General features: G+C 35.6%; 4 protein-coding genes across 5 annotated transcripts; 1 reads left to right on the top strand and 3 right to left on the bottom strand.

The window, feature by feature from the left end:
* Positions 1-106: 106 nt before the first annotated feature.
* On the bottom strand, positions 107-4,713 carry LOC133877363 (mitochondrial import inner membrane translocase subunit Tim9). Its single transcript, XM_062315636.1, has 2 exons — positions 4,535-4,713; positions 107-568 (listed from the first exon to the last, which is right to left on the bottom strand). The coding sequence occupies exons 1-2, from the start codon at positions 4,627-4,629 to the stop codon at positions 382-384; spliced, it is 282 nt and encodes a 93-aa protein (XP_062171620.1). The 5' UTR covers positions 4,630-4,713; the 3' UTR covers positions 107-381.
* Positions 4,714-6,090: 1,377 nt separating this feature from the next.
* Positions 6,091-8,603, bottom strand: LOC133878213 (pentatricopeptide repeat-containing protein At4g11690). 2 transcript variants are annotated; one of them, XM_062316743.1, is made up of 3 exons: positions 8,206-8,603; positions 7,769-8,009; positions 6,091-7,696 (listed from the first exon to the last, which is right to left on the bottom strand). In XM_062316743.1, exons 2-3 carry the CDS (start codon positions 7,965-7,967, stop codon positions 6,267-6,269), a joined length of 1,629 nt encoding a protein of 542 aa, XP_062172727.1. In that variant the 5' UTR covers positions 7,968-8,009; positions 8,206-8,603; the 3' UTR covers positions 6,091-6,266. The 2 variants fall into 2 exon arrangements, with proteins under 2 accessions (XP_062172727.1, XP_062172726.1); XM_062316742.1 differs by having other exon boundaries at positions 6,091-8,009; positions 8,206-8,602.
* A 10-nt stretch (positions 8,604-8,613) lies between these two features.
* LOC133878214 (outer envelope pore protein 16, chloroplastic-like) lies at positions 8,614-11,709 on the top strand. Its single transcript, XM_062316744.1, has 6 exons — positions 8,614-8,856; positions 8,987-9,038; positions 10,138-10,169; positions 10,485-10,518; positions 10,643-10,710; positions 11,328-11,709. Exons 1-6 carry the CDS (start codon positions 8,743-8,745, stop codon positions 11,478-11,480), a joined length of 453 nt encoding a protein of 150 aa, XP_062172728.1. The 5' UTR covers positions 8,614-8,742; the 3' UTR covers positions 11,481-11,709.
* Positions 11,710-11,888: 179 nt separating this feature from the next.
* On the bottom strand, positions 11,889-18,698 carry LOC133876856 (uncharacterized). The gene is made up of 6 exons (XM_062315097.1): positions 18,544-18,698; positions 18,047-18,130; positions 17,862-17,940; positions 12,713-12,813; positions 12,505-12,585; positions 11,889-12,379 (listed from the first exon to the last, which is right to left on the bottom strand). Exons 1-6 carry the CDS (start codon positions 18,597-18,599, stop codon positions 12,286-12,288), a joined length of 495 nt encoding a protein of 164 aa, XP_062171081.1. The 5' UTR covers positions 18,600-18,698; the 3' UTR covers positions 11,889-12,285.
* Positions 18,699-24,870: the final 6,172 nt, after the last annotated feature.

Here is a 24,870-nt window from a genome sequence, read left to right as displayed (position 1 = left end):
TACTCTGCCAATAAAATGATAATAATATGGTTGTTTAAAAGGTATGATTGTTTAAAAAGTAACCGTTTGAAAAATATAACCGTTTGAAAAATAAAGAATAAAGAAATCATAAAAAAGAGAATATTTAAATATTATAGAGAATAAATATATTCATTCATAAAATTTCTACAGCACAGCACAGCACAGGGGTGTTTAGCAGGGTTGATCTCTTGCTCGAAATTATTAATAACAGGTTCTCCTGCATATGTATCTGCAATGTTCAGATTTTCATTGGATACAAGCAAAGAGGAAATACATATAGAGGAACAAAGCAATGCTCGTATCAATAAGAAATTTCACCACTCTGGCTTCTCCACCCTTGGTTGCTAAAGAGTAGTTCATTCAATCTTGTGTGGCTGCTCCTTGGTTGAGCTCAGCAAACCTCATGCCAACACGCATTGAATGCTTTAGAAACTTCTCAGCACATCGCCGCACGCAGGTTTCCTCTTGCTTCTGCAAGGATTTGTGCTTGAAGGTGTCCACACAATCATTAAAGCATCTCTCCACGAGTGAATTATACATCCTCAAGCTGAAAGAAATTTAATATAATCAGTGAGAAGTGACAACTTGAATCGGAAATCCCAGGAAAATAATCCACAAAACAAGGACCAACTGACAATGCCAAGCTTAAATACTGCAAGTTTATATGTTATGATCATCTTCCAAACAAGTAATAAAATTGTAAAGCCATTGAATTTCCCTTTTTCATTTCACTGTCCATTATGTCAGAAGGGTAAAACAAATAAAAAGTAAAGAATAGCTTGCTCATCTAAATACCACCCGAGATCTTAGTCGTTCCTCAAGTCAAAACTGATCACCATTTTCACCATGTTCACGTATTTAAACATCATATTTAGAATTAACTTCCCTAACCAACTTCCATCTTGCTCAGAGAAAAAGAAAAGAAGGCCTACACTTTCATGTTACTTAAAGGAAGGAGCTGACCACTAGTTGGGATCAAGATATCAAATCACTAGATCATGGAGGAATGAAGCAAAAATAAATAAATTCCGCATCCATTGTAGATGTCGCAGCTATAGTTTGCTTGTTGCTTCCTTAGAATATAATCCATCCAACAAGAAGAAAGATATACCTTAAAGTAGATTTTCTACCATCTACACATCCAGCAAAATATGAATCTGAATATCCAACCACCTCCAAATGGTCAGTGTGTCTATATGCCAAACTTTAGTCCTTGGTTCCTTGTAAATACCGCCTGAATTTCTTTGCAGTTTTCCAATGTTTCAATTTTGGGTTACTTTGATATCGACCTAGCATTCCAACTGCCATTGCATTGTCAGGTTTAATGCAGACTTGTGCATACAATAGACTGCTGACTGCAGATGCATATAGAATATTCTTCATCTTGCTCTTGTGCCAATACATTTAGGAGACATTGATCATTATTGAATTTATCCCCTATAATAATATGTGCTATAGAAGCCATAGAATTCTTCAGTCTGAATCTCTTTATTTTCAATGTTGGCCTTTTGAGACAGTTTCAATATTCTTTGTTTTCTGTCTCTTTGAATCTCTATGCCAATGACATAAGAAGCTTCACCCAAATCCTTCATTTCAAAATTTTGAGAGATAGACTGTTTAGTTTCATGTAGCAAACCTAAATCATTACTTGCAAGCAAAATATCTACATATAGGATTATAAAGATGACTTTATTGATCAACAAAATTCTCAAATAAACCACGATGTAATAACCTTGTGAAATTTGATATACCGTTGAAGGGATGCTTGTTTTAGCCCATAAATAGATTTATTTAGTTTGCAAGCTTTCTGAGCGTTATCATTAAAACCTTTAGGCTATTTCATGTAAATCTCATCTTTAAGATAATCATTTGAAAATGCTGTTTTCACATCCATTTAATGTCTCTAGATCAAAATGAGCTATTAATGCCATGATTATCCTAAATGAATCATTTTTTGATATTAAAATTGATCAATGTATATACCTTAACGTCAGTGAGAGTAAAGTCATCTTTATAATCCCATATGTAGACGATATTTTGCTTGGAAGTAATGATTTAGGTTTGTATATTAGACCTTTTTTCACTTTGTTTGAGCAAAGCAATGGCTGAAGGTATTTATATAAATAATTATTCCGTTGATAATTTACGTTGTTAATTAGCATTTAATTATATATTGCTAACGTATGATATTAGAGCCATCTCTAAGCTATATTTGCTAAGTCTAGCATTTGAATATGTCTGCTGTTATTGTTTTTTGTGATTATTGGAATAAGAGTGAAACCCATACTCCCAGAACCATCGTGCTCCTAACAAGGGGAGATGCCAACCATCTCTCCTCTCTCCATACCAGGGGATCTGTTCTATAGGCTCGTACCTCTGTATCCTTGAGTTCTAAGGAGAGAAGAACCTAAGTTTGGTTGATGAACCATGGCCGTGAAACCCACTGCCCTGGCCACCAACCTGGGGCGTTTCGTCGCATAAAGGAAGTAGCGGCGATCGGCCAAGGTCGCATGTTTTGAACGACAATTTTGGTCGTGTGGGCGACAACGAAAAGATCCCAAAGCACAAGGTTTGGACGACGCCACACCTTCATGCTGGTCGGTGTCATCTAAGGCTGCTGTGCAGTGGCCTTGCACCCCTGTCGTATGAAATAAGTAGCGGCCCATCGCGGCTGCCTGTGGAGGACAGCAGTTGTGGCCCTATACGGGCTGCTTGTGGGCTGGCCGGTACAACTGCGTTCTACTGCCTATCGTGGCTGCTGAGTGGTGGCCCTTTGTGGCCATTGCATAAGGAGGCATTGGGAGGCGACTTTAGGGGTTAGCGTTTCAATAGGTCAAAATTAAGGTTTTCGGGTTTAGCATCTGGGTAGGGTTTAAAACCCACAAAGATTTGGGGTCTAGTGCTTTTGGGCTACTGGGTATGATTTATTTTAACCCAAGCCCAATCCAATATTTTTTTTTTAAAAAAGGTCATTAAAGTGGGTTGACCCAAAAGACCAACCTATTTCAATTGCCTATCCGGATTTTTTTTTTTTCAAAAAAAAATTGGGCTTATGGGATTAGAACTTGGGACCTTCAAGTCTATAAAGTGTCAACCCTTAAACTATGCTTGGTTTTATGCTTTAATATTAAATTTTTATTCCAATTATAATTTCTATTGTTCAGAATTAATTATTTTAATACATGAACTTTGAAATGTTTTTTTTTATAATTTATATTGTTTAATATAAATTGTTGCATGATGCCTGGACCTACAAATAATTAACTGAGCCATATATGTTGGTATCTGTTTACGGTACCATCCAAGAGTACAATAAAGTTCTATATAAGAAAAATCTTGAGATTTAAGAATGTCTTTTGTGACCGCCCTCACACCAACCTAGTTGTATATCAGAGAATATTGTTTACTCATTTTTCATATTGGTTGGTTTTTGTTCTTATGAACTTTATTTAGGCATCTAAACAGTTATTAGAAACCAACCCAATTCACCTCTTCACCTAAAACCCAGAACCCACGCCTCAAATTAATCGCAGAGTTCCATGGCTCAAGGTGCTTTAAGGCCAAGATCATATGAAGAATGTTTGACAATCACAAATGTTTGAATCTTGAAAGGGTTTTGGGAATGGAAGCAGGTTCGGAGACCTGTGAGGATCGGTGAGTTTGAGAGGTCTTTGGAATGAATGGATGAATAGCAATTGGCGATAATTCGAACACAGGTATTAAGAGATTGCGTGAAAAGTTATCCTTGGAGGGTGAAGTGAAAGTCTAAAACATGGTGGCGATGCGAGGTTGGGTCGCTGGGTTCCTCGATGCCAAAAAATAAAAACATTATCTAAAGCCTTCCTGGGTTACAGATGCCATACACACTAAACTACATACTAAGAAAAAAATTAGGGTTCGTAACTAGGGCGACTGTCCATACAAACAAAACAAAAAACTAATTTCGATACTGTGTTGTAAAAAGTACACGATTATGCACCAGTAATGCATAAAATGTCGTTCCCAAAACGTCCAGACGCACCATATACGCTGCACTGGTTTTAAGGAGAACCTTATTCTGGCTTCGCATGTTGAGCTTCACAAAAATTTAAAACGACATTGGAGCTATAACTGTGAAGCCAAAAAGAAAAGAAAAGAAAATAAACAAAACAATTGCTTAAACAACTTCAAACTGAACCTACCATTCTCTCTCAAAGCATTATTTTCCATTGGTTTCCTCTTCATTGAAGATGGGAACAAACAAAGAAACAAACAAATAAACAACAGCCAAGGGGGTTTGAGGCCCTTTTCGTAAGATCAAATATAAACCCACTTTTCACACTTAAAACTTCAAACTAAAGCATTTGAACAGTGCAATAAACAATTCAAAGAAGACCCATCAGTCGTTTTTAAATTTCCAGCAGTCCAATAAGCTAAGAATCACAAGATCTTTAGAGAAAACTAAAGATTAGCTAAGGATTTGAATTTTATACAAGACAGGACTCAAAAGGGAACACATGAGTCTAGATGGTACCTGTCACGGATCTGGAGCTGGTCGATCATGGAGGACATTCTGAGCTTATCTTCCTCTGGAAGATTATCCAGATCTCCTAGCATGCTCTTGTCCATTCTCAAATCACTGTCCCTCTTTCTACGAAACACAAAAACAAAAGGGCTCCTTCAACCCTGTGTAACTATGAGCTTTGCTCGCCACTAGTCGTAGGTTCATTTTTATAACGACAAAACCCTAGACTTCGTGTCAAAGCCACTTGACGACGCCGTTTAGAGGACCACAGTCTCTACAAGAATGTTACAAATGCAGCATTTTGGGCCTAATTTTGTTGCCTGGCCCGGTCTGTTCGTTGAAATATTAGGCCTCGCCACGCCTGAGTAATACGCTTAAATTAGAACGGGCTCTAAAAGCTGAATAAAATTAATCGGGACAATTTATGGGCTTGTCCCACATTGAGAAGAAGATCAACGCATTTGAATGGTCATTTAGTGAGATTAATGGTCGAGCTATAACATAATTCCACTTCCATCGAAAGCATAATGCTAAGAAGTTGATGGATTTGGATGATAGGCACCGAGTCTTGTGGGCTTAAATCATCATCAGTGCTACTTGAATTCATAATTTCTGATCCACCAAACTATATAATAATAAAGTTACGTTGAGTACGCGGAATGACTATTCCATTAAAAAAATTAATAATTTTTTATTGAAGAATCTAGAATAAAATAACATTGAAATAGTCATTCTCATAGGCAATATGAATAACTATTCCAAGTGTTAAATCCTTATCATATACTCTAATATTAATGTTATTCTATTTCACATTCTTCCATTCATAATTAAAGCTAATAGTTATTTCGCGTACTAAACATAACCTAACTTTTATCACTAGACCAACACCTTCGTTGATCCCAATTGTGAAGTTCAAATATTCTTTTGACTGAAAAGTTTATCAGAATCCAATTTTTTTTATAGGATAAGAGCATTCTCAGCCGACACCTAATGTTTTTCCCTATATATACTTAGAAAACAAAATTACTTTTTGCTTTCTTAAATAAATATATTCCACAAATAGCTTCCTTTTATATTTTCCTATAACATTAAAATATATTTTTTTTTTGTTTTTTTCTTCATTTATTTTATTCTCTCTCATCAACAAAACTTGAAAGTTGAAACCATGGCCAACCAAGCTGAATCCTCCTGCTCGTAAGCCCCTGACCCAATTCCCAAATTCCCAAATTTCTTGTTTCTCTCTGATGTGGCATGCAAAATGAATCGATTTTTTTAGTGGGTTTAATCTGATTGGGCTTTGGTTTTTCTCTAATTTATTTGGTGAATATGCTTCATATTTGGCTCATATCGTTTTCTCTAATTTACCCATTTGTTCTTCTCGAAAAATTATCTCGCTTTAGAACCGGATTAGAGATGGGTATTTGCATATTTCGAAATTTGTTTGCTAATAATGAATTTGTCACAAAGACCCATAGATTATTTCGGTTGATCTCTTCTTTCTTTTTGGCATTCTCTGTTTCGATTAAATTATGATTATAATAAAGCATGGAAATGCTACAGTGCAAAAATAGAATCGTTTCATCACATGAATTCAGACCAAAAATAGAATCTCCTACCACTAGTTAAGTCTTTCGAAGTCTGACTATTCTCATAGCAGCAACCGTCATGAGACGACATCTATAAAAAGGGGGAGCTATTTTTGCCTCTCATCGTTTAGAAAAAAAAATAAAAATACAGGCAATCATTTTGAATCATGTATATCATTTTTGGCTTTAGAAATCATATTGTAGATAGAAATGGATGGTTTTAAACCTGAATCTACCATCGCTTTAAGTACAATTTCAGCCTCAATCCACTTTCCATCCTTGCAAAGAACTCCAATGGTTGAACTGTAGGCAGCCACATTTGGAACCATTCCACCCTGATTCATTTCTTGAAGCAACCTCAACACCCTGTAGGAGCTACCCTCTTTGCAGTAGCCAAGAATCATTGTGTTATATATCACATCATTTGGCTCTAAATGCATCTCACTCATTGACTTAAACAGCTTTAAGGCTTCCTTCATATTACCTTTCATGCATAAACCATTTATTAAGATACCATACGTATAAACATCTGGAACCAAACCAACCTTCTCCATGGAAGAATATATCTGAAATGCCTTCTCCATGTCATCTGCTCGAACAAAGGCATCAATTAGAATTGTATATGTAACTTTGGAAGGAGTAATGCCTCTCTCCTTCATCTCCCTTACCAAACCAGCAACTTGCACTGAATCTCCAGCTTTACAAAAACCCGCAATTAGAATATTATAAGTCACTAGATTTGGAGATTGGGCAATTGACTTCAACTGATCAAATAAATCTGAAGCCTTGTCCAACTTTCCAACATTACAAAACCCATCTATCAGTGTGTTATACGTAATTAAATTTGGACTTATACCAACCCTCTTCATTTGATCCACCAACTTCTCAGCCTCCCAAACCCTCATCGCCCGACACAACCCACCAATCAAAGTATTGAATGTAACAACATTACAAACCACGCCTCTTTCACGCATTTCATCAAACAGTTCAAATGCGCTACTTGTTCTCCCCTCATCACAATACTCTTTAATCATACAGGTATAAGTATATATATTGGGAACAACCCCGTTGTGCTTCATTTTTTCATAGAGCTCAAAACCATCCTTCTTTAGGCCTTTCTTGAAAAACCCATTGATCAACACTGTGTAAGTGTATTGATTAGCAACCAAACCAAGCTCTCCCATTTCAATAAACAACTTCTTGGCCCGATCAATATCGTCATTCTTACAACACCCATCAATCAAAGTAGTGTATATAACAACATTTGGAGACCAACCCATCTCCTCCAACTGAACCAAAAGCTCAAACCCTTTATTCAATTCACCAGCCTCACAACAACCCTTAATCATAATTCCAAAACTATAAATATCCATTTCAACCTTACCCTTTGTTTCATTGAAAACAGCCCAAGCTTTCTCAAAAGAATTTGATTTGATAAGAGAACCCAAAAGATTATTGAAAGTGTTTCGTACAGGCACAACGCCCTTTTCAATCATCATATTGAAGTAGAAGAGGGCTTGCTCTGGTAATTGAGATAGGACATGAGCATTGATGATTGCTTCATAGAGATGAACATGGGTTGAATCTGCATTCAAATGGGTTTGCGTCAAATACTGGAGAAGAGATGAAGGAGTGAAGGTAGGGGAAGAGATTCGACCAGAGAGCACTTGTAGAATGAGAGACTCAGCGTGATATAGCATCTTGCAAGAGAGGAGGTGGTGCATGATGAAGGATAAGGATAGGTGGTTGTGTTGAAGGCCTTGGAGAGTTGACGAGTGGAAGAGTGAGAGGGCTTTCAATGGTGGGCTTTTCACCATTTTCTGTACGAGGACGAGAGCCTGGTGCGGTTGTGACATTTTCACATTGGCACGGGTTAAACCGAGGCATGCTTCAAATTTCTATTAAAAAAAAAAAACCATTCAAAGAAGACCCATTAGTCGATTTTAAATTTCTAGCAGTTCATTAAGCTAAGAATCACAAAATCTTTTAGAGAAAACTAAAGATTACAGAACTGATTAAAGGAAAGGATTTGAATTTAATACAAACGAATTCATGAACAAGACTCAAAAGGGAACACATTAATCTAGAAGGTACCTGTCACGGATCTGGGGCTGGTCGATCATGGCGGACATTCTGAGCTTATCTTCCTCCGGAAGATTATCCAAATCTCCTAGCATGCTCTTGTCCATACTCAAATCACTAACGAAACGCAAAATCAAAAGGGCTCCTTCAACTCTGTGTAACAATCATTCTTATAACGGCAATACCTGACGACGCCGTTTACGAGACCATCGTCTCTTCAAGAATTGTACAAATGCAGCATTTTGGGCCTAATTTTGTTTCCTGGGCCGGTCTGTTCGTTAAAATATTAGGCCCACGGACTCAATCCAACAAGAAGGCCCAAACATAGTAGAGCCCACTGAAGTCAATGTTTGTCCTCAACTGTCGGCGCATGCAGAGATATCTTGGGCAACTTTTTAGGCATTCGGTAAGCTTCCATTCAACCATCAAAACAAAAGAAAAACTATTTAAAAAGGACAAATAAAATCAGATATTTGCGAGCAAAGATTAACAGCAGGACACGGAGCAGAGAGAGAGTGACAGAGAGTGTTTTGTGAAAGTGAAGAAATTATGCCTCACAGCAGTTTTTCCGGTTCTCTGTCATCTCCGAAGTTGGACCTGGGGATCGACACGGGCAACGTCTTCTTCAACCACACCATTGATGGGTTCTTGAAGATCGGCACCGTAACGTTCTTCCTCCCCTCTTTTCTCTCTTTTATCTTTATCTGTACTTTGTCTTCTTCTCTTTCTGGGTAGTGTGTTTGAGATCACAGCATTAAGAATCAGACGGCTTTGTTCTTGATTTTTGGCTCAGGTCGCAGCTACCAGAGCAGCTGTAGAGGATGCATATCACGCTGCGAGAAGAGGTATGGATTTGGTCCCTGAGAGCCTGAGAAAAATGGGAAAAGATAAATTTTTTCAATCTTTTGTTTCACGTTGCCATCGTTTTGATTTCGAATTGTTTCGATTTCGCTTAACTGTTTTAGCAAATCTAGAGTGACTATGTCCCATATAATAATATTAAAAAAAAAAAAAAATCTCAGGCTAGGTTTGTTTCGGCCTAAAATGCTTTATGAGAAAAGTATTTCGTATCTTTCTGTGTTTGGTGATACCGAATCGAAAATGATAGTCCAATGACCGAAAAGCCTTCTTTAATACTCAAAAATGGTTTCTTTTTTAAGGGAGGTAATATAAAAACACCCGATGCACACCCTTACACACTCATCTTCTCGAGCAATGCTTAGGAGAAGCATTTTTTCCGGATCTCATCCGGAAAAAATGGTTCTCCATGGCATTATTGTAATTAAAAGTGGCATTACTAATTAAAATATTACAGTAATGCCACTTTTAATTACAATAATGCCATGGAAAAGCATTAGCCCATCTTCTCACCATATTTTGGACGGACATGATTCGCTCACAACTCCTTTGCACAACTCTCTCATGCTCACAATGGTGTGGGACCCACATACATGGCCCCACACCATTATGAGTGGGGTTTTGAGGGAGTTGTGATGGGGTTGTGGTTTTATCATTTTCTTATTTTGGAGGTCTACCTCATGCAAGAGAGGGTGAATTTTTTTTTTTTTTTTCTTCGCTTTTTTAATATCTTAAACCATTTTTTCAAAATTACTCATTTTTCTCGAACACTTTCTCTTTTACTGTTTATTCTTTGCTGCCGCTGGAAGTTGTCGCCTATGGCGATACCCAGCAGGAGGTCGCCGAAGTTTGCTGTAAGTTGCATGTCGGTTTTGGCCGTCACTAGCCATTGTCCGCCGTCACTATTTTCCGTACAAGGCAAAAGTTTTCTGCAAGATTTTTTCTGCTGAAATTATTTTCCTGATTTCGCCAAACGGAAAATATTTTCCATCAAAACAAACAGAACCTAAGATTCAATTTGTTTTTGTTCTTTTAGAACTTTTACTCTGCTACAGTTTCTCAGCCCGCTTAACATGTTGTTTGCAGGGAGAATTTCAGGTCACAATTTTGAGGAGACGGTGAGTATCTATGAAACTATATCAGATTTTACAACCATGATGTCATGGTGGTTTCCTTCAGTAGCTACATTTTTTCTTCAGACATTGACAGGACAGTAGCATACAGATTGGTACAATCTTACTTGTTAGATTAATTATTAATAGGTTCTGTTGGTTTTTTTTTCTTTTTTTTTTTTGGGGGGGGTGGGGGGGGTTAGTTCACTAATCTTTGGAAGCAGACTCCTAGTAATTTGCTAATACTGTCAAAGTTGTTAAGCAACAGATGAATGTGACACGTCAATCTTGCCCTGCTAATGAAAAGTAATGTTATTGCAGCTGAAGAAGATGTGCAAGGAAGGCGCGTATTGGGGTAATTACAAGTCATATTGAATGTTTATTATCAATGAGATGATGCAATTCTGTTTGGCGAATGCTTCAGTTGACTCTATTTTGCAAAATGTGGAGCCATACTAAGAAATTCCTTTTATTTACAGGAACTGTGGCAGGAGTTTATGTGGGAATGGAGTATGGAGTGGAGAGGGTTCGTGGCACTAGAGATTGGGTATGTTTGCTGTAAAGTGCTAATTGAATTTCCTCTTGTTAACAAATGAGAATTTTTTAATTTTTTTTTATTCAATGTTCAGAACATGGCCACCGATTCTGAGAAATTTGACTTCGTCTCTGTGACTCTGTTTATTAGTTTCCTAATGATTTTGCAGTATATTTAATCTGATTGTGAAGCTTCTGAAGTTAGGTCAGAAAAAATACAACCAGATAACCCCCACTTGTAATGTGTTGGCCGCACAATAAGTTGATACTTTTTTACAGACAAGATGTGTTTCTTGTGAAAGGAAAAACCATTTACGGAAACTAAAGAAGCTTTTCGGTTTGACTATTATTTTCTGTCGCACCAAACCGAAAAATACGGAAAATCTTATCAAAAATCATTTTACGCCGAATCAAATGGAGCCTTAGTGTCAACTCATGTCATGGCCTAACTAGTAATCATTGAGATTTGATGTTAGAACCTGTAAAAGCGAGGAGTTCCTATTTTTTTGTTCTTCAATTGTTTGAAACATTTTCCTATCTCTCTACTCAATCAAGAGATCCATTTGCAGTTTTGGTTTCCAGCTGAGAATATTTACGTGACATATTTTATTTTCTTTGGATGTATTGCAGAAGAATGCGATGATTGGTGGTGTGCTGACAGGTGCTCTGACAGGTGCTCTGTTATCTGCAGCCGGCCACAATAACAAAGATAAGATTGTGGTGGATGCCATTACTGGCGGTGCAATTGCAACTGCGGCGGAGTTCCTCAACTATCTCACCTGAACCGGTATTTCTAAAATTCTCCTTTATCTCTCTGCTCATTCTGAGGAGGAAGAACTGTCTGCTCTGTTTCTTATGTCATTTTTCTTTTGAGTTTGTAAGACAAACCACTGAATGCTAGTCAATCGAGTCCAACTATTTGGTGGGAATCTAGTTGTTTTTTACATTCCTTTCCTATCCAAATAAACGAAAGGGTGTTCTTTTTCCCGTATATAATCAGTCTTTTCTACCATACGTCTATGTGTTTTTAGGCCCCATCAGGCTATCTATTCAGGAAACAATATACCATCCTGTTGTAACAGGGAGTATGGAAAAACGTAAGAATGGAAAATGTAAGAAGAATGGAAAAAATAAAAGATGGAAAAGATTTCCCTGCCAAGGGTTGTAGATCGTGATCCTTGCATCTTATACTTGATGAAATCTCCATAGTTTCCTATTTATAGCTCACGTGAGCTAAATAGGAAACTATGGAGATTTAAAGGAGTAGTTAGTAAAGTTTCATTACATACAAATAAACTTTTTTTGAACTTCAAACATATGCATTAATCAAGTTCCAATTACACCCATAACAAAGCGGCATGCAGTGGCGACACATAAAATTCAAACACACTCACAACTCACAAGTAGCCACGAAACATTTCCGCAATCCAAAGAAAACAAACTTCGATTTGCAGAAGCCATGGCTGTCTTATTTTACGATTACATGGATGGACCCAAACAGACATTCCATTCTCTTCTTCTCTTTTACAGACAAACATCAACGACCACTGATGCTGCGCTTTATTGGGACTTCCCTTCACCTTTTTGCTCATTTGCAGTTGCATGGGTCGCAGCTGCAGTTCGATCCGCACTTGCAGCCGCCACTCTCCGCTCCAAAGCTCATCTCAGACCCCTCGTAATACCTGCAATCACATAATCAAACTTTTTTTTTTATTCAAATCAATCCCATCCGAAGACTATCATGATCTAATCATAATTGAAGTCTATCATCTAGCTACCGTTAATATATTCTAACAATTTTACGTACATCTTCACTGGTGCAACCCCAGCAACGATGGTCACAGTGCTGGAGTTCTCTGAGAAGCCGAGGTCAGGGTACTTCTTGCCGCTGCAAAAACAGGACGGAAAAGAAAGAAACTTAGCCCAAGAATTTGACAACGAAAAGCGAAAGAAAAAATTGAAAGAAACCAAGCTATAAATCTTCTTAGAACAAATAGTTAGGATAACAATTATACCATTTGCAGTCATTGCCGCAACTGCAATTGGAGCCACAGTTACATCCGCTAGACATTTTCTTCAGAGTGTTAAGAATAAAGGATTGGAAAAAAATCTCTAGCTATGAAGACTTCTGAGAGATAGAGTCCTCCGTTGCTACTATTTATAACGTAGACGATGGTAGGTAGGGGAAGGGGAAGGCATCGACCGTACACGTGGGTGAATCCTAGGCCAATTGCGTCTATGACTTTCTCAACGTCCTAGTCACAGCCTTATGGGTGGAGCACCACCAATCATTCAGATTTTGATTAACATTAACAGTAGTTATTTATGAGGCTGTACCTTGAACGGTTATTGGTTATTTAAGGTTAAATAATACCCGTCCACTTTCGGCACATCGGTAAATCCTGAAAGTAAACGACAGGCCTTAAGAGTTAAAAAAGACGCATGAAAAATGCCGCTCTCCAGATGGATCCGGATATCTATTAATTTGTTGATAAGATTGTTATAATAAATATAAAAGAGACAAATAGGCAGATCCAAACTTATTTGAGCGGGCAAATTTATGAGAGTTTTCATATATAATGTATGAATTATTCACAATTAGGATAATTTTTCAAAAAATAGATACGAGAGGAAGAGTGAGCAGATACACTCTCTCGTCTTCTTTCTTTCCCATTCTATTTCTTGCTTTTACCGTCTTCCTCTTATTTTGGTTTTTTCTCTTGTTTGTAGGTGTTTTTTAACCAAATCAATAATTTTAGCCTCTCCGCTATGCATTCGTCCATCTACCTCTGTGATGTGTCGTCCATCAATCTTTTCCTTGCAGCTGTTTGCAAGTTGTGTTTTTTCTTTGAATAAGATTTTTATTCTTCTTAAATAACTACCATCCCGCATCAAATAAGTTATTCTGTTAATAATTAACGTCAAAATAAAAAAAAATAAATAAATAAAAAGTAGTCACGTGCGTTATACAGTTGCACATGACTAGACAGACTAGTGATCATATATGAAATAGAAGATTATATATAAATTGAATGTCATTTTTTTTTTTCGGATTTATTATATGAAAGAGATGATTTGGAATTCAGAGTTGTCAATGATATTATTTACCAAAATAGAAAATCAACTCGGAGATAAAATATTTAATTAGTTTGCGGTTAATTATTGATCAATTGGGACCGAGACAAAAATAACATTTTTTTTTAAAAAAAAAAAAAAATAGCCCTCACATTTGTTACATTTTCTGTCGATCGATTTTGTAAAATCTCATATTTTATATCAGAAAAAAGAAAAATAGGTTTAGGATTTGACTATAGTGAAAGGTCATATCTATCAAACTACAGAAATTATATTTTTGCGTTTTTTAGTATATTTAATTTACGTGTCAAGCTCAATTCATCTTTAGATTAATTTTAATTAAAAAAATTATATTGAACACGTCACGTCAAATAAATATATGAATATGTTAAGAAAATGCAAAGTAACATTTCTCATGTCAATATTACCTATCAACCCATTGTATATCCTATTTATGGATTCAATAATTACTTAGACAAAATCCCAGTAATTGAATGAATCAATTTTATTCTATTTGTGACTTCACAACCGCTTGGCCATTTATATGCAGTTGAATATGAATAACGGTCAGTTTAGGTTTGCGATTTAAAAAGTGTAATTTAAAAAAGTGATTTTTAAAATCACAGTTAAGAGTTTGACAAAATTTCAGTTTAGCCTTTAAAATTGTAGATTAGCCTTTAAAATTCTGCGTTTTAAAAAAGCCACCAAATTGCTTGCGAATTGAAAAAGCAATTTTTTGCATTTTCAAATTGCAATTTTTTAAAAACGCAATTTTCAAAATGTTCATTTTCTGCGATTTGGTTTAAAATCGCACTTTTTGTCCATGAAATCGCAATCGATCCCAAATTCACCCTTAGGAATGCTCAATTTATAACATTTACATCCGGTTCAGTACGTAATTATTTTTTCTTTGTTAAAAAAAACTCACATTTTTTTTTTTTTGAGAAATGTTAGGGGTACTTAAACTTTTACAAAGAGAAGTTTACAAAGTGACATGGAAGCTCATGAGAGGCTCCATATCAGTTTAACATTAAAATAAGTTAAAACAAATTTTAGTACATAGACAAAAATACCCTTTTATCTCTTCTTGAACCCAACTCGCCGGAACCATCGTGTCGCCGGAAACTCAGCACGCCGACCGACCACGATTCCGACCTCGACCACTAGAAACCCAGCACCCCAGACAATCTCGGACTCGACCTCGACCCCGATCAAGCTTCTGGTCGGGGAAGAGCCGGATCCCGGCCAGACGGCTGGGATTCAGCCGGTCTAGCCGGGGATGGGCCAAATCCCGGACAGATGGCCGGGATCTGGCCGTTCTGGTTGGGGGAACAGATCCCGGCCGTGATTGGAGAAATCACGAACGACTAGATCTGGTCGTTCGTGGCTAAATGACGCCACTGGCCGCCGGATCCCTGACAGATGGCAGACGTCCGACCACGGAGTTCTGGTGGTCTTGAAACGGCGATGTAGATCCGACCCTTTCACGTCCGGCCAGACGACAAGACGTCCGGCGAGACATCCTTTGACGGAGCAAGGGGGTCTTGAAATAATGGTTTTTGCTAAAAGGGCATTTTTCGTCTTTAAACATATGCCACATCAGTTTGTAAAGTTTTCTTTGTAAAAGTTTAAGTATCCCTAGCATTTTTTTTTTTTTTTATATATATTTTATTTTAACTAAAAAAATAAAGATGACTTCTAATTAACTCTGTGTGTGTGTGTATGAATAGTGTGCAACAAAATATAAAATGCGAAATTTAAAGGAGACAAATATTTTGTTGACGAAGTAGAAACTCAATTAAGAGAAAAACTACTCGAGGGCAGCCAAACCCAGGATATCCACTATTCAGAAGACAAACCTAGTTACAAAGCAGTAGCACTCACATACTCCTGATGCAATTCGTACCTTGAATTCTAACGTGTAACCCAACACGAACGCCTCACAACCAGGTTTTTTACTTGAAGGGATCTTCAATAGAATCATTTACCTTAGGGCTTCTCCCTAAGATAGACTTCACAGCTGATCAAATCACACACTGAAAACAGCTAGAGAGCTAGCAGATCTTCAATATCTCTCTAAACACCTTCTCTAAGCTATAGAGAATTTAATATTGAATTTTGTCAATAATATATGCCTAGAGACCTCTATTTATGGGCTACAGAAGACCTAAATCAACTCTGATTCAGTTTTCTCTAGGCAGCGTCCAGACGTAAGATGAGGCAGTCCGGACGGTGAACTGTGCAACCGACTTTTCATAAAGCGGCGATTTTCTTTCTTGAATAAGGCTGCGTCCGAACGGTGTTGCCTAGCGTCTAGACAGTTGCACTTCTGCTGCACGCAATTTTCATAATAAAGACTGGAGTCCGGACGGTGTTGCCCTGACGTCCGGACTGTTGCAAATCTTCTCCACATCTTACCTTATCAAAGATAGCGTCCGGACGGTGTAGACCTGACGTTCGAATGGTTGCAGCTGTCTTTCCATATCTGTGTCTACGAAGGAAATCATTTTACTTGTCGAACATTGACTGACGTCCAGACAGTATTGCCACGTTGTCCGGACTGATGCATTTGAACGCAAGATTCTTCTGGAACTTTGAAGAGCGTTCGGATATGTTTTCATAACGTCTTGACGTATGCAAACTTGAATTGTTCCAAGCTTTTTGACACTGATGGGAGTTCGGGCGGTTTGGCCACGTCGTCCGGACGGATGTTGCTGACTGAAGAGCGTCCAGGCTCTAGATAGGGCCGTCCAGACGAAATCTTGAGATCCGACATCTTTGAGTTGGAATCTACACAGAATCTTCTTTGACGCTTTAAATAGCCTTCTTTGAAGCTTGTGACACTTTGCAACTTGTCATAATGAGATTATTTCTGTATTAGAGACATAAACTCTAATTACTGTGAAGATTCTGAAATATACAGCATCCCTGTGAAAACAGTAACATTACATAATAGTGATTTTGTCAAACAAAATGCAGCTAACACAAAAATCAACAAACTCCCTCTTTGGCCATTATGGGACAAAAATCACTTGACCGGTTAAAAATACATTCCCGGTCCAAAAACTAACATTAACTATCTAGTTTTTCAAAAGTACATACATCACATTCTCTATTTTTACTATTGCTTGAATGTTATGTCATTGAGCTTCTCAATTTTGGCTTTATAATTTACCTTTTATTTTTAATTAAAATACTTTATGTGTTGCTTGGTATCACATATAAGGTGTATTAAAGTATTAACTAAATAACTAAATTCATTATTTTTTACCAGCTTTTAGAATAAATTGTAATTTAACATAATATCAAAGTTGATGTTTTGAGTTCAAACCTTGACTACATATTTTATCTCCATTTTTAATTAAAATATCCTATACGTGTTATTTGGTCTCATGCGTGAAGAGAATAATGTTAAAGTATTAATTAAACGATGAAGTTTGTTGCAATTCCCCTATAGGAGCTTCTCTCCCAAGGATCTTCCCCCGCTACTTTCTTGTGAATCTGTGATGTTTTTGCGGTTGCTTTTCCAAGGTACATGTAATTGGATTGAGATCCACAACAATTACGTGTAATTTGGACAAACAATGTGAGAGATTTCATATAAGATATACATGTCCAAATAAATTATATATGGACTGATCGGCCACCTATTTAGTCATGTGGGTCTGAGGTCATATGTGGTCTCTAGTATTACCTGCTCAAATTATTCTAGCAATTCAGACAAATAATGGCCGTGAATTCTTTTCTGATGTAGTCGATGGACCAAACTAAACCATAACTAATTGAAGGCCATACTTAAGAGGAGGAGTTAGTAAAGTTTCGCTCCACACATGTCAAACATTTCCTTCCGAAATTTAAGCATATATTGAACTCCAATACCCATAACAAAGCATCAGTAGTGGTACATAAAGTTGAACACAAACACCATGGAAATGGAGTTGCAACAAAGCAGCTGTCTTATTTACATTAATATATATATATATATAGGGATCCATAGATCCAACCATACATTCCATTATCGTGTTCCCTTTTATTTATATGATATTCCAACAGCCACAAATTCTGCTTTCTTTGGGCCTTAGCTTCTCACTTGCAGTTGCATGGGTCGCAGCTGCAGTTTGATCCACACTTGCAGCCATTCTCTGCCCCAGAGCTCATCTCGTAGCTACTGCAATAATTAACATAGTAAAATTGCAAGTTATTTTCTATGAAAATTTGAATTAATATATGTAATATATATTACAATATATTTGTGTATTTAACTATACACGTACATCTTCACTGGTGCAACCCCAGCAATAACGGTCTCAGTGGTGGTCGTCTCTGAGTAGCTCAGGTCAGCGGCGTACTTGCCGCACCTGCAAAAGCATAAGGGAAAAATGGTTGAGCAAAAAACCAGAAATTAACAAAGAAAATTAAACAAATCAAAAGCTTAAGCCGATCATAATAGGATGAGATAAAATTAATTATTTAATCAATACTTTAACATTTCGTCACTTCTCTTCACGTGTGGGCTTAAACTCCGTTTTAATATGTGAAATCCAACAAGTGAAATATTTAACTGAAATGAAAGATAAATGACAGAATCGATGTTCGAACTCAAGATCTTTGACTCTGAGACCATGTTAAATTACTAATTATCCCAAAAGATTAAACTGTAGGAAGAGAGAAATTTAATACTTTAACAACAAATGAATGTATATATAACATATGTTTTTCATGGAAAACAAATTTCACAAGAATTGCAAAACTGGAGGAAGTATCTACGCACTTGCAGCCGTCACCGCACTTGCAGTCAGAGCCACAGTTTCCACCGCAGGAAGACATTTTTCTTGAGAGAAATAAGAACTGGAAAAGATTTTTACTGGGAATTGAATTCGGACACAACTCTAGGATGAGTTTTCAAGTGGAGACCTGAGCTGCTATTTATAACGCAGTTCAGGGTGGAAAGAGTCGTATCCACCATACACGTGGACGAATCGTAGGCCAGTTGCGTCTGGACTCTGTCTTATGTTACATTCCACCTTTCACTCAGGTTTTGCAACTCTATCTTCTTCTTTTTTCTCCCCTTTAATGGGGAAATTAAATATTTGTTCTACAAGTCTAATAAGAAATCAATTCCCAAATACGTATGAAAAAAACTCCTAAATTAATTAAAATTAAGTTTGACTAATAATATCTCATTTGTTGTAATACTAATTTAAATAATTAAGTCCACCACTTTCTATTAATTTAAAATTTTGAAATAAATGGTGATTTAAACTTAATTTCATAATTTATTCTAACGTGTTGGGTTTCAGTACTTGTTAAAGAGAAGCTTACGTACACGCAAGATGAAGAGTGTTAAAATATTAATTTAGAAAACTAAGTCAACCATTTTTTATCAATTTAAAATTTTAAAATATTCATTATAGTGAAGATAAAAGAAGTACAGGCACAAAAAAGAAATAAATAAATAAAGGAAAAACCTAATATTGTACGTATGTAATTTGACTTTCCAGAGTTTTCTAAAATGGTCGTTGGTAGTTTGTTCACCTAATGGGATGGAGTAGCTTTAATAAATTGTTTGTGAATTGGACTTTGGGGGTTTTTTTTTCACCATTTTGCTGGAAGACAAGGCAACTAGTAGACACAAAGGGTCAATTTCTTGTAAAAATCCGGAGAATTAAAAATTAAGGAAGCTAGTGGACACTGAAAAGGTCTTTATCGATGCCAATTTTCTAAAGGGAAAATAGTTGTTTAAAGAAAAAAGTTAATTACTTTCCATATGCTTTGAGCATATCTATGAAGTATATATAAACTTCTTTTTCCACCGTTTGGCTAGAAGACAAAGAACATATGGATTAGCCAAAAATATCATTGTAGAATCGATTCAACTATTTGTAAAAATCAAGTGTTTGAAATAAAGGAAGTGGACAAGGTCTTAATCAATAATAATTATTTTAAGGAAAAATACAAAAAGGTTACTCTCGTGGATCATGTTTATTTTATGGTGAACGTTAAATTTCACAGATTTAATATTGTATATGTTGTTACGTTATCTAATTTTAAATAACGTGACACCATATACATCGTTAGATACAACAAATCAAAATTTCAATAATAAAATGAATCATCTTTTCATTTCACTTAAAATTAAAAGGATCGTATCTGATATGATTTGGGCAGATCAATGAATCCCCTTGCCTCTCTTGTCTCGTGTCAAAATGATGTTTTAGATTTAAGGGTTATTTAATATATATTAAATCAATATTTCATCAAACCCATAATGAAATTAAATGATTTTATATATTCATCATGTTCTTCAAATATTAGAGAAAAATGCAAAATCAGTTTTTGTGGTTCACCTTATTTGCATTTAACTCTATATGATATCAAAATGAATTTAAAAGTCTCTGAGGTATGCTAAAAACACAATTTATTTCTTAAAGAAAAAAAATTCGTTCACTGAATTAACAAGTTTTGATAATGTGATACATCTGAGCTAATAAAATTTCAACACGTATCTTGTTTAAGTCAGTGACACACTAACGAAATATGTAAGTCAGTGAATAAAATTTGACTGTAGGAAGTAAATTATTTTTTTGACATACCTCACGAACCTCTGAGTTGGCATACCTCAATGACTTTTAAATTCATTTTTATATCACAATGAATTAATTGCAAATCTGGTATACCACATGATTGATGTTGCATTTTTTCCCAAATATTAAGATAATAAATAATAATAAAAAATCATCTTATCTTATAATATTTGTAAGTATAACTTTCTTATATTTTAAAAATCTATTAAATATATGAGTTTCGAAATTAAATAAATGAATGACATTCTACCCATGTAAAATTTGATATGTACAATAAACATATAAAAGACATTCCATTTAAAAGTGGATTTAATAAAATATTTATTTTAATATAAAAAAAACGAGTAATGGGGCATTATAAAGAGATATATATAGGATGTACTTTGAATTCAACACTACATTATCTACATATAATATATATAATTTATAAGGATAAATAAATGTGGCACTCGAGAGGCATGAAGCATGCTGCTTTGGCAATACAAAAGCATAACATTGAACATGGTCATGATGATTGAGATTTTACCAACTTTACTATAAAACTATCTTAAATAATCTAGAGGATTTTGAATCTTTGATCCTATTACTCATAAATCCAACAATAATTATCAACATAGGTCAGGTATTGGGACGTAGCGGCATGAAACAATAGTGTGATAAAAATGTAATTTTTAATATTATTCGTACAAATGTCAATACAATCCCTAATTATTAAGTTATGATTTTCATATTAAATTTGAAATATTCTAATATTTCTTTACAAATTTGAGGATCAAGCTACCCCACAATGAACACAATTAATAGATATAGACCAGATTGGACACCGAATAACATGTCTCGTTTGTCAAATCATGTATGAGCAATGAACCCTAGATGGAATAAATTAGGGGCTTTTAGCTAAGAGATTCCAATAACAAAATTCCTTGCTGCTCTTCCATTCACAAAAAGAATGGCTCCCAAGCTTTCAACAAGCACAAAAAGCTCTTTTTGCTTTTAGGTTGTGACTTGGGAAGAAAACTCTCGGCCATGCATGCTACCAAGTATGCGATAACGAAGGCCGGAAATCACACTTTTATTCTATTATATATGTTGATGTGATAACGTTAATTAATTTTTGCACAAATCTTTTTTATATAAAAAACAAAAAGAAATTATATTTAGCATTTTTAGTAGACGTGACATGTTCAATTCATTCTTAATTTTTTTATTTTTTTTAATTAAAATTGATCTAAAGGTGGATTGAATATGTCATGTCAGCTAGGAATGCTAAGAGCATCTCCAATAGAATAGGTAAATGGTTCATAATATTCAAATTTGTCTATTACGAGCCATTTTCGTCTCCAGGGGAATAGGCAAAATAGATTTTTTTTTTTTTCTTCTTCTAGTGTGAATAGTAAATAGGCAGAAGATTCACACTACATAGTATTTTTTATTATTTTCTCTCTCTCTTTCCTTCTTTCTCTTTCTCTCTCCCTATTTCTTTCACACTTTTTTCCACGTAAAATAATATTTAAATGCAAGTAGACAGTAGAATAAAGAATCTATTTGAGAGAATATAGAAAAAGTACTTTTTTAATAGCTACTTTGGTTATTATTGCCGAAAATGCTCTAAGACAATGCTGAAAAAAATATTAAATAGCATATCCAATTTGTTGATGTAGTAATGACAATCAATCTTTGGATAAATTATTGTTAAAGAAAAAAGGAAATTAAAGATTGATTGATATTAAAAGATGATAATGATTAAGTTTAAAATATGATTTATAGGATTCATCGTATGCTTAGGAATGAGTCGTGACTTTTTGTTGCATATGGTGGGTCTCAAATGGCTTCTAACCCCTGATTGTGGAGTTTGCTTTGCTTTGGTTATCTTTACATTTATGGATCTCTTCGTCTGCCTTTTTAATTTTTAATTTTTAATTTTTTTTTAAAAAAAGTTTTGGCTTGTCGATTTCTTTACACAACAGCATCGAATAATTGTTACTTTCTTTTGGTTTAGATGGTCAAACTTGCCTCAAAAACATAATTCGATTTGAAATTAGGAATGTATTCATTTAATTAATACATTAACAACATAAATAATAAGCTAAGTTATATACATGGTCAATTAAGTATTTCATGTGTATCACTTACATTAGGATAGCCAAAAGAGTTAAAAAGGTTATTTTGTAACAAAAAAAATTCTCAGAAAAACTCTGTATCCGTTTACTCAAAGGATCCATTTGAATTTGTAATTTAAAAATAATTATTTTAAAATGTACGATTTTAAAAAAGCAATTAAACACAACATAATAAAATATTTAAATTTGTGGTGATGTTTAAAAACTCTTTATGTTTTATATTGGAATTTTCTTAATCAAATTTTATTTTATTCTCTATGGTAATGTGGTCCACTATGGAGCAAGAGAAATTTGAGTGCATCAACAGAATAAAATATTTAAATTCGTGTTAAACAATGAAGGCAAGGAAGAAATTCCCTATGTATGCATTGAAAAACCTTTTATCTTTCTTGGTGTTATAAGCCAGGTCGATGTGTGGTTTGAAACAATTTAAAATAGATTCTTTACTCTTTTGAATTCGGAATCAAAAAGCAAAACTAAGAGATGGTTTCAAAGAATATAAGTGGTGGTGGTTCAGTCGCTTATTGGCTTTAAGGGAATTTTTAAAATGGTTAGGCATGTATTATGATGAGAGTTTGACTCCCGAAATAAAAATCTCCAATTCTATTAGTATTAGCCGAACTGGGTTTTACTAATGCTCTTATAGGGCAAGGTCAGGCTATGGCTCAGTTATACTTGAGAGAGCGCATGCAGTTTCCATTGTCTAGGCTAGTGGTCACTACTGTGCAGTTTTCAATTGGTCTCTCCCACCTGCCTTTTTTAATTGAAAAATGGACTATTTCAAAGAGCAAATAAAAGAACTCAAAGAAAACTGAGCCAATAAGGGAGGAAGAAAACTAACAACTCTCATGAATAAAAAAACTCAAAGCTCCCCACCTATAGCATGAGCGCGTTCTTGTTGCCAAAAGCACTAAGCAATGAAATTAATTCAATGATGTAGAAGTTTTGATGGGGACATCAAGAAAATGAATCCAAGGTCTATTGGATAAGCTAGGAGAGGATGTGCCTTCTTAAGGCGAGGGGTGGTATGGATTTTAGAGACTTGGTGTGCTTAACAAAGCTCTTCTAGCCAAGCAATGCTGGAGGTTACTTCAAAACCCACACCAACCACTTTCATGGTCCGGTCACACATCCGAATCTTAGCAAGCAATGCTAAAGTTAAGGAATTAATTGAATCAAATACCAAGTGGTGGAATCTAGCATTGTTAAAAGAAATATTTGTAGGGGAAGAGGTGAAGACTATTACTAAGGTGCCAATTAGCTGTTCCTACCAAATAAATGCATTGGTTTGGAGATGTACCACCATATGGGAGTTTTTAGATCGCAATACATATCACCTGGAAAAGGAAATACAATATTTGACAAAAGGTGAAGGCTCAGTAAAAACCTAGTGGTAATGGGTTTGGCGAATCAGCAAATTCTCAATGCTGCGAAGATGTTTCAGTGGAGAGCTTGCCACAACCTGTTGCCAACTAAGGAGAACCGCATGAAGAGAGGTATTGTCATTGAATCTTTTTGCCCTATTTGCAAAATTGATAGCGAAAGCGTTACTCATATCTTATGGGGTTGTCCTTCAACGAGGGATGCGGTAAAAAAAATTCAGAAAAGCAATCAATGTGGATCTAATTTCTTTTTCTTTTTTGCAAATGGTGGAGGAGATGCTTGAAAAATGTGACAGAACATAATTTGAATTATTTGTTGGGATCTCTGGAGCTTTATGGTTCAATAGGAACACAATTGTTCATGAGGGGAGTTCCTCCACCCAAACCTGGTTGTGAAAAGGGCCATGGAGGTAAGGAGTGAATACAAGAAGGCAAATAATAAAGAAAATGATCAGGTGTTGGAGGTCAGGGATGGGGATCATAGTCGATGGCAAGCACCCTAAAAAGGCTTTCACAAGGTAAATTGGGATACGACAGTGGATTCAGTAACTGGGCGCATTAGTATAGGAATTGATCTAATGCTTAGCTAAATTTAGTAGGAACCTAAGGCTTCAGCTGATTGTTATGGAAAGGGAAGCACTTCAAATTGTGAATGCTGTAAGGTCCACAAGATAAAATTTGAATCGATTTGAACATCTAGTGGTGGATATAGGGGGCTAGCTAGCTTCGAGGCACAGAGGACAAATTGAACATATCAATAGAGAAGCTAATAATTTTTTTTACTTTTTCTGTAACAGAAAATATTAAAAAAATTTAAGGGGTTATTCTAGAGCCGAGAAAGTTTTTTTTTTTTTTTTTTTCTTTTTTGGTTGAATACAGCAAATAAAGTTTATTCCCCACCTCTTTTGACCGAACATCCATGTGTGTGTGTGTGTAGAAGATCGCTGAAATTTTGGGGCTGGTCTATGTCAATCCATTCATGAGCTCCATGTAGACGTTCGTCACGTTCGGG

Source organism: Alnus glutinosa, chromosome 9, assembly GCF_958979055.1.
Source record: "Alnus glutinosa chromosome 9, dhAlnGlut1.1, whole genome shotgun sequence".
Classification (NCBI taxonomy): Eukaryota; Viridiplantae; Streptophyta; class Magnoliopsida; order Fagales; family Betulaceae; genus Alnus; species Alnus glutinosa.
This window is presented reverse-complemented; position numbering and strand designations above follow the sequence as displayed.

Excerpts from the sequence above, each read along its gene's own strand:
- LOC133877363 (XM_062315636.1), bottom strand. The coding sequence starts at position 4,629 with ATGGACAAGAGCATGCTAGGAGATCTGGATAATCTTCCAGAGGAAGAT. Across the intron at positions 569-4,534 it reads CAGCTCCAGATCCGTGACAG|CTTGAGGATGTATAATTCAC; the intron begins GTACCATCTAGA and ends AATTTCTTTCAG.
- LOC133878213 (XM_062316742.1), bottom strand. The coding sequence starts at position 7,967 with ATGTCACAACCGCACCAGGCTCTCGTCCTCGTACAGAAAATGGTGAAA.
- LOC133878214 (XM_062316744.1), top strand. The coding sequence starts at position 8,743 with ATGCCTCACAGCAGTTTTTCCGGTTCTCTGTCATCTCCGAAGTTGGAC. Across the intron at positions 9,039-10,137 it reads ATATCACGCTGCGAGAAGAG|GGAGAATTTCAGGTCACAAT; the intron begins GTATGGATTTGG and ends TGTTGTTTGCAG. Across the intron at positions 10,711-11,327 it reads TTCGTGGCACTAGAGATTGG|AAGAATGCGATGATTGGTGG; the intron begins GTATGTTTGCTG and ends GATGTATTGCAG.
- LOC133876856 (XM_062315097.1), bottom strand. The coding sequence starts at position 18,599 with ATGTCTTCCTGCGGTGGAAACTGTGGCTCTGACTGCAAGTGCGGTGAC. Across the intron at positions 17,941-18,046 it reads GGGGTTGCACCAGTGAAGAT|TAGCTACGAGATGAGCTCTG; the intron begins GTACGTGTATAG and ends TAATTATTGCAG. Across the intron at positions 12,814-17,861 it reads GCGACCCATGCAACTGCAAG|CTAGAGATTTTTTTCCAATC; the intron begins TGAGAAGCTAAG and ends AAGTCTTCATAG.